At 46.2% G+C, this 17,618-nt stretch overlaps 1 protein-coding gene, 1 long non-coding RNA gene and 1 other non-coding gene across 3 annotated transcripts; 1 reads left to right on the forward strand and 2 right to left on the reverse strand.

Moving 5' to 3' along the window:
• Positions 1-1,066: 1,066 nt before the first annotated feature.
• CNOT11 (CCR4-NOT transcription complex subunit 11) lies at positions 1,067-14,083 on the forward strand. Its single transcript, XM_020898429.2, has 7 exons — positions 1,067-1,746; positions 5,203-5,367; positions 5,768-5,920; positions 9,123-9,325; positions 10,552-10,754; positions 12,997-13,093; positions 13,167-14,083. Exons 1-7 carry the CDS (start codon positions 1,230-1,232, stop codon positions 13,362-13,364), a joined length of 1,536 nt encoding a protein of 511 aa, XP_020754088.1. The 5' UTR covers positions 1,067-1,229; the 3' UTR covers positions 13,365-14,083.
• On the reverse strand, positions 13,011-16,822 carry LOC110140160 (uncharacterized). The gene is made up of 3 exons (XR_002314673.2): positions 16,193-16,822; positions 15,188-15,333; positions 13,011-13,678 (listed from the first exon to the last, which is right to left on the reverse strand). It is a non-coding gene; the product is annotated as an uncharacterized lncRNA (long non-coding RNA).
• Positions 16,641-16,754, reverse strand: LOC139031745 (small nucleolar RNA SNORD89). Its single transcript, XR_011484221.1, has one exon. It is a non-coding gene; the product is annotated as a small nucleolar RNA SNORD89 (small nucleolar RNA).
• Positions 16,823-17,618: the final 796 nt, after the last annotated feature.

Here is a 17,618-nt window from a genome sequence, read left to right on the forward strand (position 1 = left end):
CTGCTGATGGGCATCTGGGTTGCTTCCATGTCCTGGCTATTATAAACAGTGCTGCGATGAACATTGGGGTGCACGTGTCTCTTTTTCAAGATAATTTAAATCAGTCTCCCAAGTTAGCAAGTTATGTCTGCTGTTCTTAATTGTCAGGACCTTTCTAGAGGGATAGCTAACAATTTTTTAAACTTAAAAAAAAAAAAAATTAAGCTGCGCCAGGCCTTTGTTGTGGCACATGGAATCTTCATTGCATCACGCATGATCTTAGTACCCTGACCTGGGATCCAACCCAGGCCCCCCTATATGGGGGGAACAGAGTTTTAGCCACTGGACCACCAGGGAAGTCCCCTCTAATAGTCAATTCAAAAAGTCTTCAGAATATGCATCCTCAATGACCAACCAGTTTCTCTTCTTTCAATTTTACTTTAGAACTAAGGAGGCACTGAACTAGAGAATTCTCCAGTTGCCAGCATTAGTTAGCTCACACAGGACTTCCCAAACTTGGGATTCCCAAATTCCCTGGCAGGAATCCCTGCAGGGTTTTGCAGGTCTAAGGGAGGAACCGAGCAAGTTTTGGTGGTTCCCACCTGGAACAAGCCCTAGTCACCTGGGCAGGTGTTTCTGCTTTCTGAAAACATTTTCCGGAAATTTTGTTAAAACTGCGTACAATAGCTCGTGTGCAGTATGACTCCATTTCTTCAAATAGTGTAGGATTGAAAATTAATTTTGGTTATGAGAAATGCGTGGTCTGTAGTTATTTGCACTTAAAAATCTTCTACCATGAATAGTCATGTGTGTTAATTAAGAGAGCTTTTCAGTTTCTAATATGCGTTTTTCCAGACATTTATCTGGACGACGGTTTTTCCCGGGCACAGTGCCCGGTGGCGCGCCTCTCGCTCGCGCACGCGCAGATGACAACTCAGCGCCGCGCTGTAGCTCCGCGAGACTTTCTCAGGGCGATATCCGGGCCCCGCCAGCGGCTCGGCCCCTCCTACAAGACCCGCCTCAATTTCCGGCTTTTTGCCCCGCCCGCTCGGCGTCTCGGGATCTTCTCCCTGGCCTGGCTCCAGCAGCCTCGCTCTGGCTCCGTGCTGCCCTCCTGTACTGCCGGCTGGGTTCCAGGCTTGTTTTGTTTGCGACGCTGTCGTGCCACAGCGCGCTTTACGGCCGCAGGGACGGAGCGAGCCGGCACAAGGGCCCCTCCGGCCGGGAAGCAGGACGGACGAAAGAGGTTAATGCCCGGCGGCGGGGCAAGCGCGGCATCTGGCCGGCTGCTCACCGCCGCGGAGCAAAGGGGAGCCCGGGAAGCGGTGGGGTCGGCGTCCAGGGGCGGCCCGGGAGGCTCGGGCTCTAGCGGCAGAGGCGGAGCGGGCGTCCCCGGGCCGGGGAGCGGAGGCCCGGGGGGCCCCGCGGGCAGGATGAGCCTGACCCCGAAGGAGCTCTCGAGCCTGCTGAGCATCATCTCGGAGGAGGCGGGCGGCGGCAGCACCTTCGAGGGCCTGTCCACCGCCTTCCACCACTACTTCAGCAAAGCCGACCACTTCCGCCTGGGCTCGGTGCTCGTGATGCTGCTGCAGCAGCCGGACCTGCTGCCCAGCGCGGCGCAGCGCCTCACGGCGCTCTACTTGCTGTGGGAGATGTACCGCACCGAACCGCTCGCTGCCAACCCCTTCGCCGCCAGCTTTGCGCACTTGCTCAACCCCGCGCCGCCCGCCCGCGGCGGCCAGGAACCCGACCGGCCGCCCCTCTCAGGTACGGCTGGGACCGCCCGCCTGGAGCTGCTGGGCCTTCACCGGCCCGGGAAATCCATCGTCTCCTTTTGAAATTCCCTCCCCACCCCCTCCACCAAGTACGGAGGAGTGGCAGCTTCCTGGCACCGAAAATTAACCGCTCCCCCCGCAACAGTAGGAGCCGTCAAACCGTGCAGCTTAGCGTGGGGCTTGCCGCTTTTCTGCCTCACGTGCGGTTCGTTCTCGGCTAGCCTGTCAGAGGTGTGTGAAGTTGTAAGTAACGACACACTTTATCTGCCCCCGGCTTTAAGTCTCAGGGGAGTCAATGAGAAGTCATCCAGACCCGGAAGACGTGGTTGAGCGGAGATACACATTACGCAGGGCTTCCCCGGTGGCTCAGTGGTAAAGAACCCGCCTGCCAATGCAGGAGACACGGGTTGGACCCTGGGTCGAGAAGGAAATGGCAACCCACTCCAGTATTCTAGCTTGCAGAATCCCATGGGCAGAAGAGCCTGGCAGGCTACAGCTCATGGGGTCGCAGAGTGGGACCCGACTTAAGCTAAACAACAAAGGACTATACTAGCCACCTTCTTGCTGTTAGGTGTCCTTGGTTAACACGATGGGGTCACAGGATAGAAAGCAGCCTCGAATTCACCGCCTAGATTAGAAAACTACGACTGGACATTATGTAAAAGGTGTGTTTTCTGCAACTTTGGTGAGACCGGTGGATTTGATGCGATGCTGCTTTTACTTGTGACTCAATAGATGGTTTATGAGACTTGATTTTAGAAGACCTGAAGCCAGGAGAGGAGAAAGGAACAGAAGAGATAGATGGTGAAGAGTATCTGGGAGACTTAGACAGGGACCGGTGTAGTGGGCAGAACAGATGGTCAGAGGTGGGAAGCAGCTTGATCTCATAGTCCTTAGGCAGTGAGGAAACCGGTAAGTCACTCCTTAGGAAGGGACTGCTATTCCGGGCGCCGGAAGGTGAAGGCAGAGGATTAATGTAATACTAGAGAATTTTTTCTCGCAGCAGAGGGCTTCCACAGGTAAGCTAGTCATTGTTGCTGCCAGCAATTCTTCTAGATCTAAAGCATCTTCTGATTGGTTTCCTGCCTGGCTCTTACCTAAAAGGGGCAACTTTTGTATTCCATGAGATGTCTGTAGGGTGCAGGTCCTGAACCTGACTTCCAGGAAGTTTGAGAATGCCCAGAAAAACAACTGCAAGATGTGTGTGTGTGTGTGTATGTGTGTGGTCTGGTCAAACCCACCACCCAAGATGGACAGAGACAGTGTGGGATTTGGGTCTGAGAGCTTCTGAATTCTGTAGGATGGATTAGGTAAAGGAACTGTGATTTATATAATGTTATTCTCAAATGCAATGAGTCTGAAACTGGATCTAGGCTGTTAACTGTATTGTAACAGATTTCCCAGTAAAGAAATCCATAGATTGGTTATTTTGCCTGTCTCTGCCTCAGTTTACTTGTTGGTAAGCTGAAGATAATAATTCCAAGCTGGCAGAGTTATTATCTACCTGCAAAGCAGGAGACCAGAATTTGATCCCTGGGTCAGAAAGTTCCCCTGGAGAAAGGAATGGCAACCCATCCAGTATTCTTGCCTGGAGAATCCCATGGACAGAGCAGCCTGGCGGGCTAGTCCATGACATGGCAGAGCTGCACATGACGTAGGGACTAACAAACAGAGTTGTTACGAGGAATAGAAGTAAGTGTTATCCACGATTACCGTTGGTAGGGATGGTGCTTAAATCCACAACAGAGGGACTGTCAATCCAAGGCTTATTACATTGTACATCAAGGGGAGTATATAGTGGGTATTTATATAGTTTTAATTTTTTAAAAATTAAAACTGGAGTGTAATTGCTCTAGAGTGTTACTAGTTCCTGCTGCGCAAGTGTGCATCAGCTGTGTGTACGAACATCCTCTCCCTCATGACCTCCCTGCCCCCCACCCCACCCCTTCAGGTCATCACAGAGCGCGGAGCTGAGCTCCCAGGGCCGTATACACAGCAGCTTCCCATCTGGTGGCTGTATGTTTTTTGAGCTTTTCAGGTGCCTCTGCTGCAGAACCAAGGTTGAAAATGTATCTGGATGCAAGTAGGAAGGCGTCTTCACACTCAGGAAACTTCAGTCTGGCTGAGGAAACACAAGCGTGCTTGTGACCCGACACCCAGGGCTGTGCTGGGTGGCACACACAGTGCCTCGAGGCATGGGGAACCACACCCGTGGAGCTGGAGGGACTTCAGAAGGACTGATGTTTTTGCTGGATGTTGATTAGAGGTGGTGGGGAGAGAAGGGTGCGGCCCTCTCAGGTGTTCAAAAGAGCTGCGTGTGTTGTATGCTTTGAAATCAGGAATCAGAGAAGCTGAGAGGTTTTGTAACTGGAATGTAGAACCAAGCATTGGAGGGGGAAATGGGATGAGGAGAGTGCGTCAGGACGAGATTCGAAAGGTCTTATAATGGTGCAGAGCTAGTGGTTGCTTCCTTGTCTCTTTACCTTTTACACAGTTGCTGGTCACAGCAGAGAAGAAAAGCATTTCTGAGCACTATAGTTCTTGATTTGTGTTGGTCTGTATACATAAGCTTATCTTTGCGGGAACTGAAGCATGTTAGAAAACAGTTCTTAATAGCTCCAGAAATTTTTAGTTCCATTGACATCACCACAGATCATAGTGAATCAGTTGAGATACAGTCGGCCCTGTGCATCTTCGGGTTCTGCATCTAAGGATTCAACCAGCCCCTTGGGGGTGGGGTGGGGGTGGGAGTTCCAGAAAGTTCCCAAAGCAAAACTTGAATTCTGGCGGCTATTTGCATATCATTTACATTGTACTTACCTAGCATTTACATTGTATTTACGTAGCATTTACACTGTCTTAGGCATTTTTAAGTTGGAAAAGGCAATGGCACCCCACTCCAGTACTCTTGCCTGGAGGATCCCATGGACAGAGGAGCCTGGTAGGCTGCTTCAGTCCATGGGAATGCTAAGGGTTGGACACGACTGAGCGACTTCACTTTCACTTTTACGCATTGGAGAAGGCAATGGCAACCCACTCCAGTGTTCTTGCCTGGAGAATCCCAGGGACGGGGGAGCCTGGTGGGCTGCCGTCTATGAGGTCGCAGAGAGTCGGACACGACTGAAGTGACTTAGCAGCAGCAGCAGGTATTTTAAGTAATCTGGAGATTAAAGTATAAGGAGGATGTGTGTAGGTTACTTTCAGATACTACAGCTTTTATGTATAGGATCCAGGCATCCCTGGATTTTAGTGTTTGCAGGTCCTGGAACCAGTCCTTGGGAATGATTCCTTAATTACATTTTCATAAATATGTGTATTTGGTTAAATGAATATTCAATTATAATTGTCTTTAAAGATACGTGAGATGTTAGTTTTATCAGGCTCAAGATAATTTCTAAAAATAACCATTAGCAAAATCATCATACATTTTTTGCTTCTGTGTTTACAGGGTTTTTACCTCCTATAACTCCACCAGAGAAGTTTTTTCTTTCCCAGCTGATGCTGGCACCCCCACGGGAACTCTTCAAAAAGACACCCCGGCAGATCGCCCTCATGGACGTGGGGAACATGGGCCAGTCTGTGGACATCAGCGGACTTCAGCTTGCCCTGGCTGGTAAGGCAAAGCCGAGGTTCAGGTACTCTTGGGTAGAGGCCAGTCTGCAATTCAGATGTCTTTACAGTGAGATCCAGGGACTACAGATATATTTATGGATGATGCAACTGTGTTTTCCTAACTTAAAGAAAACAAGGAAATCAGCATCAGTGACTACAAGGGACAGTTATAACTACAGTGTATATGCAGTAGTATCTTGTGTTTTAATAGATTTCCCCCTGGTTTCTACTGAGGTCGAATATCTTTTGAGGTGTTTATTGGCCATTCAAGCTTTTAAAGATAAAATACTCAAATCTGGCCCTCTGCTTGTATGTTGTAGACAAGTTTCTCCAGTTACTAGCTTGTCTTTTCACGCTCCTTGTGCCGCATTTTAAGTGTTTTCTGTTTTAATCTTTTTCAGAACGCCAGTCTGAGTTGCCAACTCAAAGTAAGGCCAGCTTCCCTAGCATTCTCAGTGACCCGGACCCAGACTCATCTAACTCTGGATTCGACAGTTCCGTTGCCTCTCAGATCACGGAAGCTTTAGTCAGTGGACCAAAGCCACCTATTGAAAGTGAGTAAATCTGATTTTATGTTCCTTTATATTCTTGGTTTTATTTTAGCAGAGTCCCCCTGAGACTCTGGTGTTCTGAAACATGTTGTTTTCGTTGATGCTGAAACATGAATCTTTTAAAAATTTTATGTCATTGAAATAGTTGATTTACAGTGTTAATTTTCACTGTACAGCAGAGTGATTCAGCTGTATGTTCTTTTTCATGTTCTTTTCCATTATGGTTTCTCACAGGATACTGAGTTTTGCTTCTGTGCTATATGGTAGGACCTTATTCTTTATCCATCCTCTGTGTAATAGTTTGCATCTGCTAATCCCCAAATCCCAATCCATCCCACCCCCATAGCAACCACAAGTCTGTTCTGTCTGTGAGTCTGTTTCAGTTTCATGGATAAGTTCATTTGTGTCACATTTTAGATCCCACATAGTGGTGATATATTTCTCTTTATCTATCTGGTTTACTTCACTAATGTGATAATCTCTAGGTCCATGTTGCTGCAAATGGCATTATTTCATTCTTTTTCTTTATCCGTTCACCTCTCAATGGACAGATTGTTCCCATGTCTCAGCTATTGTGAATAGTGCTGCCCTGAACATAGGGGTGCATGTTGTGTTTTTGAATTGCAGTTTTGTCGATGCAGGCCCAGAAGTGGGATTGCGTGATCATATGGCAGCTTGTTTTTAGTTTACTGAGAACCTCCATGATGTTTTCCGCAGTGGCTGCACCAGTTTACATTCCCATCAGTAATGAAGGAGAGTTCCCTTTCCTCCACACCCTCTCTAGCATGATATTTGTAGATTTTAATGATGGCCATTCTGACTGGTGTGAGGTGGTACCTCATTGTAGTTTTGATTTGCATTTCTCTAATAATTAGCTACATTGAGCATCTTTTCATGTGCCTGTTGGCCATCTGTATGCCTTCTTTGAAGAAATGTCTCTTTAGATCTTGTGCTCAGTTTTTGATTGGGTTGATTTTTTTGCTGTTGAGCTGGATGAGCTGTATGTATATTCTGGAAATTAAGTCCATGTTGGTTGCATCATTTGCAAATATTTTTTCCCAGTCTGTAGGTTGTCTTAGTTTTGTTTATGGTTTTCTTTGCTGAAGAAAACCTTGTAAGTATGATTAGGTCCCATTTGTTTATTTTTGCTTTTATTTCTGTTGCCTTGGGAGAAAAACATTGGTGGGATTTATGCCAGAGAATGTTAAACATGAATTTAATGAAAAACTTCTAGTATGGTGTCCAGAACATAGTAGATATGCTCAATAAAAGTTTCTTCTTTAATAAAAATACCAAGTTTTTTTATTACATACCTAAAACTATAAATTCCCCTGATTTTACTGAAATGAGCTTATTTTTGTATCTTATTACCTTTTTTTGTTTTATACTTCTTTATTAATCTCATCATTCTCCACTAAAGTTTTACTAATCTTACAGCTCTTACTTTAATTCAAAGAAAACACCTATTGAAGCTTATGGAACTGTATTCTTTGGTTTTATAGGCTTCTGTGTGGTTTTAATGATGAAGGCATGCTTTTTGCTTAGGGATAAGGTTATCTTCTCCAGACTACAGTGTTACCTTGAGTTTGAAACCTGCACTGTGACACTCTATGCCATTTGTAGCAGATCTTTGGCATAAACGGGTCTGGGCTAATCACAGTGTACGGGAGGGTCCAAGGCACACAGAGGTGGTTACTGATGCTCGCTGGGCACAGCTGTGACTGGAATGGGCCACTGGAGAGGGGTGTGAGAAGTAGACCGGTCAGGTATCAGGTCCGAGTCTAGCTGAACACCAAGCATCCTTACCTCATGGGAACTTTCTCTTGATCACATAAGTACTGCATCTCCTAAATTGTTAAAACACTTTCTCTTTGTTAACAGTCTGCAGAGATTCAGTGCTGGTTCTGGTGAAGAGATGGTATAGTTTAAGATAAAGGGATGGGGCTTCCCTGGTGGCTCAGTGGTAAAGAATCTGCCTGCCAGTGCAGGAGACATGGGTTCGATCCCTGGTCCAGGAAGACCCTACATGCTGAGGAGCACCTGAGCTTGTGCACCACATCTATTGAGCCTGTGCGCTAGAGCCCATGAGCTGCAACTACTGAAATCCATGTGCCTAGAGCCCATGCTCCTCTGCAATAAGAGAAGCTGCTAAAATGAGAAGCCCATGCACCGCAGCTGGAGAGTAGCCTCCACTCTCCGCAACTAGAGAAAAGTCCATGTAACAACAAAGACCTAGCACAACCCCCCAAAAAAGATAAAGAGATGATTCTTAGCCAGAAAACAGACATTTTCAATGAACTGGAGTATCCAAGTCTGAAACTTGACGGGGGCTTGGTCCATGGGAGGAGACAACCGTCTTAGGCCCTGTGTGAAAACCAAAGTGAGGGGTGAAGTTTGCCCAGGAGTTCAGCCAGTGATTGTTTTCATTCACTTAAGAGCATGTATATCTTAGGGATCAATCTTTATAAAACAGTTGAGGTATCGAGTCACTCCCCTGTCCTGTTTTTCTTTTTTTTTTTACTGTTTTATGAAAATGCTGTGGCATTTGTGAATTTATGGGTTTATGAAACTCCAGATTCATTTGAGAATGTCGTCAGCCATAGTTCTTACCTGCCCATTTTATTTGTACATAATTTGCTACTGCAAGGTTTTAAGATGCAAAAATAAAACTGGTACACATTATATAGTCTCTGAATAAAATATTGCTGAGAATAGGATGACTGAGATCAAATAGTGTTTTATTTTTCCCATCAAAAGACTTACCAATGAAGTAAGTGGTGTCCTTTTGCTACTGATCATGATTGAACCAGGACTTGTCAGGGGGTGGTATTGCTTGCCTTTGCTCTCTGAAGATAGATTTGGTCTCTGGTATAATAATTCTATGTCAGTGTTTCATTCTTTCATTTGTGTTCTGGGAAAAAACCTACTTTATGTCATTTCTGCTTCTGATTTTTGAATCAGTGTGACCGTGTTGTCCTTATTGAGAGTGTTAACTGCACTGCAGTAAGTGGCATCTGAGATTTTGGCAGCCCACTCCGGTATTCTTGGCTGAGAAATCCCGTGGACAGAAGCTGCCTGGAGGGCCACAGTCCATGGGGTCGCAGAGTCAGACATGACCAGGCACGCCCACATGCATAGACGTGGGGTTTATACGTGAGTGTCAGCCGCCCCAGAGCGGCAGTCACACAGGCTCCTCTGATTGCAGGCCATTTTCGGCCCGAGTTCATTCGCCCCCCGCCTCCGCTGCATGTGTGTGAGGATGAGCTGGCCTGGCTCAACCCCACCGAGCCTGACCACGCAATCCAGTGGGACAAGTCAATGTGCGTGAAGAACAGCACCGGCGTAGAGATCAAGCGAATAATGGCTAAAGCCTTCAAGAGCCCCCTGTCCTCTCCTCAGCAGACACAGGTATGTGTTTACCATCAGCGTTCTCCTGTAAGGAATTCACCAAGCGTTCTTGTTTCTCATGAAGTGATAAATGACCAGTGACACGGTGTCATCAACATGATCCACTGGTAGGAAGTGTCTTGGTCCCTGAAGCTCCGTTCGGCCTCCCCCTCTGCTGACTGCACTGTGGTGGGGCAGCGAGTCTGGTGCCCGAACACCTTGCAGCTTCTGCCTGCGATCAGCTCTACTCCGGGTGAGGGGCCTGAGGTGGCGCTCGCTCAGTTGGGGGCACTCTGCTCTGGCCCTGCTGCTGGGGGCTTCGTGTACACTGTTGCTAAGCTGAACGGGACTCACCGGAGGCTGAGTCTGCAGTGGCTCACATCTCACCAGGTAGGGAAGCCAGCGCCCATCACACAGCTGGTTGGTCGGGTATTCACAAGTCCCTGTGCCCGACGACGAGACTTCAGGAGACACAGGACGCTGTGGGTAGTTCCTGTTGGTGAATCTTACCCAGTTTGCACACTTTCCCATTAGAACTTGTCAGGAGGTACCTCTCCGATCCAGTGTACCACCTAACACCATCTTCAGAGTCAAGTTTAACAGCCTTGTTCATAGTTCACTTTGCTAACTAGTCAGTCTTGAAGGAGTATGTGTGTACATGCAGGTAGATGGGGACACAGCATAGAAAATGTATGTAAAGGAATGTACAAATTTGGCAAAATACATTATTTTTGAGGACACATACTTGAATCACAGTGTGCGTGTGACTTGCACTGCAGTGTACGCAGTCTGACCCCCTCCCCCCACCTCCCCCAGGTGCTGGGCAGGGCTTCAATTCCTGAGTTTCCTGATGACCTCGGTGGTCTGTGCTTTTCAGTAGTACTCACTGCTAAGATTATTTTTTATTATAACTGAAAACAAAAAAAGCCTACCTACAAGGGACGTAAGGATATTATTGTTAAAATCCAGACAGTATTGATTCTGGTTTCATGCCCAGGAGGCATCAGTGTTATTTATAAACTCTTGTGATGGTGCCTGGTTGTAATACCTGACAATTCAAATGTAAGTGTCAAAATATCAAAGCATGATGATCATGGGTTTGAGGGAAGATACTGATGAAGTTGGTTCAGTGCGGGTAAATTTTATAACATTTTAAAAACAAAATAGTTGGGTATTTTTATATGCAGGAAAGAGAATTTCTAATTTGACTTCTTTTTCTCTCTTTAAAAAAACTTGATTTTATTTAGCTACTTGGAGAGTTGGAAAAGGACCCCAAACTTGTTTATCATATTGGCCTCACTCCAGCCAAACTTCCTGACCTAGTGGAAAACAATCCTCTAGTCGCTATAGAAATGTTGCTGAAGTTAATGCAGTCAAGCCAGATCACTGAATATTTTTCAGTTCTGGTCAATATGGATATGTCATTACATTCGATGGAAGTTGTAAATCGGTAAGTTTCTGTACTTGATCAAATGCTGGGTGGGCAGTATATAGATCCTGATTAAATGATTAGAAGGGGAAAAACTTGCAACAGTTTTTTTTCCCTGACATTGTTAGTCTGAGAAAACCCATTAAATAATCTAAGCTTTAGTATTAACTGCATATAAATTTCGCACCCCCAAGGAAGAACTTGGAGGGTATTCTGAGCCTTTAATGCTATGTTAACCACTGGACCACGTGGGAAGTCACCATCTGTGAAACCTAATTGCTAAAGTTTATTTCCCTATGTATGGTTATATATTCTTAGTTCTCTGTGCTTAAGTCACTTGGTCATGTCTGACTCTTTGTGCTCCCATGGACTGTAGCCCAGCAGGCTCCCCTGTCCATGGGATCTTCCAGGCAAGGATACTGCAGTGGGTTGCCATTTCCTGTTCCGGGGATCTCCCTGACCCAGGGATCGGACCCAAGTCTCCTGCATCTCCTGCATGGCAGGTGGATTCTTTACCACTGCACCACCTGGGGAGCGTATATTCTTTCTCTCTACATAAATTCCAGGTGTTAGACTGTTTCTGTTATCAGGGAAGGTAGGGGCCGAGCAGCTGCAGCAGCTCCGAGAACGCCTTCCTGGAATCCCGGCGCTGCTCTCTGAGCCGTTCTTTGGTTTGGCCTCCTTGCTCTGCTGTCATCGACTGTCAGGGAAGCAACAAGTGGGTTCTCACTTTCTTATTTTGCTCACAAGTTAGTTTTAAATACCTCACAAACTTCACAGACTTGGAGGTTCGCTTGGGAACCTACTATTAAGCTGTTTATATGTAGTGTCGGTCAGAAAGATCCCCTGGAGGGGGAAATGGCAACGCGCTCCAATATTCTTGCCTGGGAAATCCCACAGACAGAGGAGTCTGGCGGGGTACAGCAAATGGGGCCACAGGAGAGTCAAACACGACTGAGTAACCGAACAACAGAGAGTGGAGCGGTATAGGCAGGCTTGCCTGGTCTGCTCCCGGTGTAGGCTTCTCATCCCCAACCGCCCCCCCCGTCCCCTGCACACGTGGTGTCCTGTTTCGGGGCTAAATGTGACGGACTTTCTGCTTACGGGGAGATCCATTCTGAGTGCCAGGCAGCTACAGTACAGTTGGAGCACTTTGTGGAGCGCTCGTTTGGGAGTCGGGGGTTACTGTTTCTAACCTATTTACAGCTGTACTGAGCTGGGACTCCCTGGCAGCCCAGTGATCAGGACTCAGCACTTCCACTGCCGAGGGCCCACATCCTCTCCCTTGGGCGGGGAGGGGCCACACGACTAAGATCCCAAAATCTGCATAGTGAAGCCCCCCCCCGGAAAAAGTCCTTTTAAGTTAATCGGCTGGTGGGAAAAGCCTAACTGAGAGCCCAAGGCAGGTGTGTGCTAGGGCAGGACAGGTCTGGGGAGGGAGAGAGGAAGCGTGTGGTTTTCAACCTTCATTTTCTGTCGCTTGCAAGACCGGTTAACCTGCTGCTTCTGCCGCCGCCTTGTTTGAGCCTTCTTCTGTTCGGGTCCTCCAGGCTGACCATGCTGAGTGCTCACTTACTGTCTAAACGAGATCATAGGCACTTTGTCCAAGGATAACTACATCCTTTTATCATAGTGTGGACATGTTTCAAGGGTGGGGTCTACTGTGGGAGCCCCACTCACCCACCTCATTGTGCATCACCCCATCCCACGTGTCACCAGCAGCCCATGGCTGCGTTTCCTTGGAGCCTTGTGGGAAAAAATTCTGTAGTCAAGTAAGTTTAGAAACGTGCCACGCCAACCCCCGATTCTACACTTTACTCAGATCATTTACTGATTTGAAGGAATACTTCTGTCTGTGGGTTTCAATTTAAGTCATATGCCCTGTGAAGCCTTTCCACTTACACTGCTCTTTGTGCTTCATGTAAGTACTTAGTCATGCATTGTGCTGTTCAGTTCCTACCACGCTTTCCTTCACAAGTGCTCCTTGCATAGCACTCCTGTGTAATCAGGTTGGTATTACTTACGTAGATGGAGTAATTGCCACATTGTCAGAGCCTGGATGCTGACTAGGAATTACAATTCAGCCAAGACCACACAGGGACATGGTGCTCAGCGCTTATTACACACGAAAAATGGCAGTGTTACTTATTAACGGGGGTGAGTGGGGTGGGTGGCGCTGATGTTTACTTGCATGAACCATTAATATCAGAATTTTTACTAAGTGACTGAAATTAACAGGCCTGCCTTTGTTTTTATGAAACAGACTAACCACAGCTGTTGATCTACCTCCTGAATTTATTCACCTTTATATATCCAATTGCATTTCTACCTGTGAACAAATTAAGGATAAATATATGCAGGTAAGTAACAATTTTTGTAACCTTTATAAATACCTGCCCTGAAAACAGACGCTAACACAGGTTCCTTTTTCAGAATCGTCTGGTGCGTCTTGTGTGTGTCTTTCTCCAATCCCTGATCCGTAACAAGATCATCAACGTGCAGGACTTGTTTATAGAAGTGCAGGCCTTCTGCATTGAGTTTAGCAGGATCCGCGAGGCTGCGGGCCTCTTCCGGTTGCTGAAGACCCTGGACACTGGGGAGACACCTGCCGAGACCAAGATGTCCAAGTGATGCCTCTTTGGGACTTCCTGTTCGTTGTTCAGCTGTGCTGTGCTTTCCTTTTTAAAACTGTCCAGACCCCAGTGATTGCTTGGTTTAATGCACATAAACATCACTCCCTCCACTTAAGAGTCTTGCCTCCCTGGGTGACTTTTCCCTTTAGATGAATTTTTGGTAAGAACCTGGAAGAATGCGTCCTGTAGGTGTCTTGCTGATGGCTATCCACAGGGAAAGGTCATCCCAAAGTCACTGCACTTGGGAGATGAGGCCATCAGCATTGAAGGCTTGTTTTTGCTTAAGATGTAAGTCACAGGCTTCTGATAAGGCTTTAGGGAGAGTAAATGAAGACCCTCTTTAAGAACATGAATTCCTGCCCCTGGGGCCTGGAGTCATCCCAGGATGGCAGTCTGACCCCTAAACCTCTCACTGGGCCCAGTGTGAGCCATGGACACACGTGTAACCTCATGCTTTCCTTTCACGGGGACCTAAGAGACAACAGAGTAAGCGCTTTTCTTGGGCTGCCTACCAACGTGGGAATTCCTAGAAACTGCTTTTGGGGACTGTAATAGCTGGTAGTTCTCTGGGCTTTCTCTCTTGATGTTTGGTGCTCTAGGAGGACGGTCCTGGGGAGCTGTCCTCGCCGAGTGGGGTGTGTGCCCCTCCTGTGGGCTGTTACCCCTCTTTTAACTCTGGACAACAGTGCCTTACATTAAAGTTTTCTATGAACTCTATTATCTGATGTTTTTACTTGAAGAAATCATGAAAAATCCCCCATCTACTGATGTACTTTCAAAGCATACTCTACAGAAACCTGAGTCACTCACTTTCTAGTCCAACTCTTAAGCAAAAGTTAAAGGCTATACCAAGCAGGGCAGGTTTTAAGATTAACATAAATTCCAGCCTTGTAATACTGGCAAAAGAGTATGCCTAGATGATGAGGAATTTTAGCTTAGGCATTCTCATAAAGGGAAGGGATTTATAAATATACCTGCTTCAGAAGGACCCAAACTGGTGTAACAGGTGTGCCTTCAGAAGTCATTTAAAAGTCATTAAAAGTCATTTTAATGATGGCAGTAATGGACTTTCCATACCTAACTTTTCTGTGCCCAGGGCTGACATGCAGGCATCACCATTTTACATGTTAGCACTGGGCAAAGAAAGTTTATTAGTCGGTACTCTCTGTGATGGTGAAGTTTTGACCACACTACTGCTGGAAGCCCCCCAACTCGGGTTCAGGCCCTTCCGATTCTCGGTAAGCGAGCGCTCCTGGCCAGCAGCCTGGATGCACACGTGAAGCTCACCTAACACACGTTTTGTCCGTAAGGCACCTCAGTCATGTTGCAGCCCTATGCCTAGGCACTGTCCCAAGCTATGCAATCACCAACTGAAGCAGCACAAAATGTCAGAGATGTGGCACCACGCTGACCACACAAGGACACCTGTTGTCAGTCTGACACTAGAAGACCACGTCCTCCTGTCCAGCCGCACCTGGGAACGCATGTGCGGGCAGCTGGGCACCTCACTGCCCCCGGAGCATCCATAAGTCGCCACCCATGCAAACACTGATTTGGGGCCACAAACGGGCTTTTGTGGGCAGATCTGCAACATGGCCTGTGACTAAAGACAGACCACTGCTCATCATTTCCAGGTTACAGTCCTGGTGTTTACTTGACAGAGGAAAGGGTTTCAGATGTATTTCAAATAAATAGCTTACAAAGAATAGTAGTTATATTTAGAGAACATTTTATGGGAGGAGAAGAAAAAACCCCAGATACATTTACAACACCAGCAAAAAGTTCTTCGTTAAACATGTTTAAAAGTAGAAGAAAGTTTACCTGAAATAAAAGGAACTATAGTCCTGGGATTTGATAACTGCATCAACTTTTAAGTTTAATTAGATGAGTTCATGTTTTTTAAAAACCACGTCTTGAATTCTCTGGACTTTCAGTTCCAATTTCTAGCTTTAATATCTTCAAATCACCTGTTTAAAGAAGACAGCAAGAAGACCTGTTAAAATGACATCTTAGGGTAGAAAGATGTTCAAAAAAGTATTTGTGATCCTAAAATATAACTATTTCAAATACCTTTATCAATACTGTTTACTTATGCAACTCTAAGAAAATGGTATCATTCAACTTTTATTCTTACAGAAATAGACAAACTTTCATAAATTTTAATGGACTCAATCGACATGAGTTTGTGCAAACTCTTAATGCGGAAAATCCTTAAGAAAAGGACTTCCAAAAGCCTGAGATTCAATAACTGTAATCAGCCTAACAGAAAGTGTAAGTGTTTTCCCAGGTTTCTCTTCATCCGTTGATACATGAGCCTCCAACGCGTCAAAAAGAATGGGTTGACTTTTTTTGTACTAGTCTTAAACTAATGTAATGCAAATACTTTTTTGATTTACAACTTATTTTATACTTTCCCATTAGGATGAGGGCACACCTTCTAGCTGCATGGCTGATGATGACATTGTTTTACTTTTGTAACTAGTAATAGATGTGCCAGTACTTTGGAAAATGAAATGCTTTTAAGTGTTTTAAAACTTCAAAAATGAAAATTAACTGGGAAAAGCATCGGTGGCTTTTCTAATTGGTGATCTCGTGACAGAAGCAGTGTGCAGAAGATGAACTCTGGTTCAGGCCAAAGTTCTGTGCTCTGTAAGTTGCAAATTAGAGTTTACACCAAGCCTGGAGAAATGCTTTTGACTAAAACATGTAAGTACCTCAGGTTCTAGTTAGCCATGTATATGGGCTGACTTACCCTCAGCCCACATTGACCATACGAGCTTTAATGTGCTCAGAAACAGAGACTATAGCTAAGCTAAGCCGTCTTACCGGGGCATCTGGTTGTGTTGGGCATTTTGTCCCAGTGAGAACGGCCTGGTTCTTGAATGTCTTGTGTGCTTCTGCGCTCAGGGATGTCTGACTCTGCAACCCCGTGGACTGCAGCCTGCCAGGCTCCTCCATCCATGGGGTTTTCCAGGCAAGAGTACTGGAGTGGGTTGCCATTTCCTCCTCCGGGGGATCTTCCCAACCCAGGCAAGGAGCGAACCCATGCCCCCTGTGTCATGTGAATTCTTTACCATTATGGTATATTACTATTATTATTGTTTTCATGATCCTAGTCACTAGTCTTTGATGTAGCAAGTATATCATAAAACATGCAGAAAGGTGCTTATTGCATGCTGAAGGCCCAAAGTTGCCCAGGGTTCACCAATCATCTCTTCTTAACAATGTCTGAGCTTGCTGGAAAGGCCCGTTTTGGAAACCGTGCCCCGACATTACTGAGGTCAGACCAGAGGTTCGCTTCAGGAGGTTTTGTCATCGTGCACCCACCGAGAGCCAACTGCCAAGGGACACACTGCAATTCGGCCTTTTAGTGTCATCACTCCTCAGTAACGAGGGGGCAGTCCCCCGGGAAGGGTCTGGGTGCCCAACATCCCCAGCAGGACCGCGGGGAGGAGCTGTTACCTGCTGCAGGTGCCGTGTGCGCATCCCTCCAGGCGGCATGGCTCTCTGAGCGGAAGCCCTGAAGCTGCAAGGCAGGGCGCTGGCATCCACGGGCACATGCTGTCCTCCACACACGACCGAGGCCCTCACAGTTAAAAAGAAAGAACACTGTCTCTACGTTATTTGTGAACAAAGCTTTCAAGACAACTGTCAGAAGGAAAGTGATTACTGCCATTCAGTAGTACAATCTGAACTAAACCTCTCTGCTTTACTAACCTTTCTTCATTTATATTCCCCAGATTCCCAGCATTTTATCAATGTTGTGTTTCAGCAAAAATTCTAGTAACTGACCCTTCATCACGTCCACCTAAGAAAATCCTTTTGAAAGGAAACATTTTCCTTACCAAGTACAGAAGAGTTTTCTGTCTGCTCTTGCAGATTTCTTTATTTGCTGTTAAAGACTTGTGCTTCTAGAGATGACAGTACTATAATTTTTCCAGTCTCTTATGTTTATAACTTAGGGTCAAAGTCTCTTTTTTTTTGACTGTGCCTCACAGCACAGGGGATCTTAGTCCCCTGACAAGGGATGGAACTCGTGCCCCCTGCAGTGGAAGCACAGAGCGCCAAACAGTGAACCCCAGAGGAGTCCCTCAAACTCCTGAATTAGGTAAAGCTCTAGTTGACAGCCGCTGATAAGAACTCACTGGCTCATAATCATCAAAAACAATTCACCCTGATCTGTCAAAGCATTCTTTAAAGTCAGCTTCAAAAAAAAAATAAAATAAATAAAAATAAATAAATAAATAAAGTC

The sequence above is a fragment of the Odocoileus virginianus genome, chromosome 2 (genome assembly GCF_023699985.2).
Source record: "Odocoileus virginianus isolate 20LAN1187 ecotype Illinois chromosome 2, Ovbor_1.2, whole genome shotgun sequence".
Lineage (NCBI taxonomy): Eukaryota > Metazoa > Chordata > Mammalia > Artiodactyla > Cervidae > Odocoileus > Odocoileus virginianus.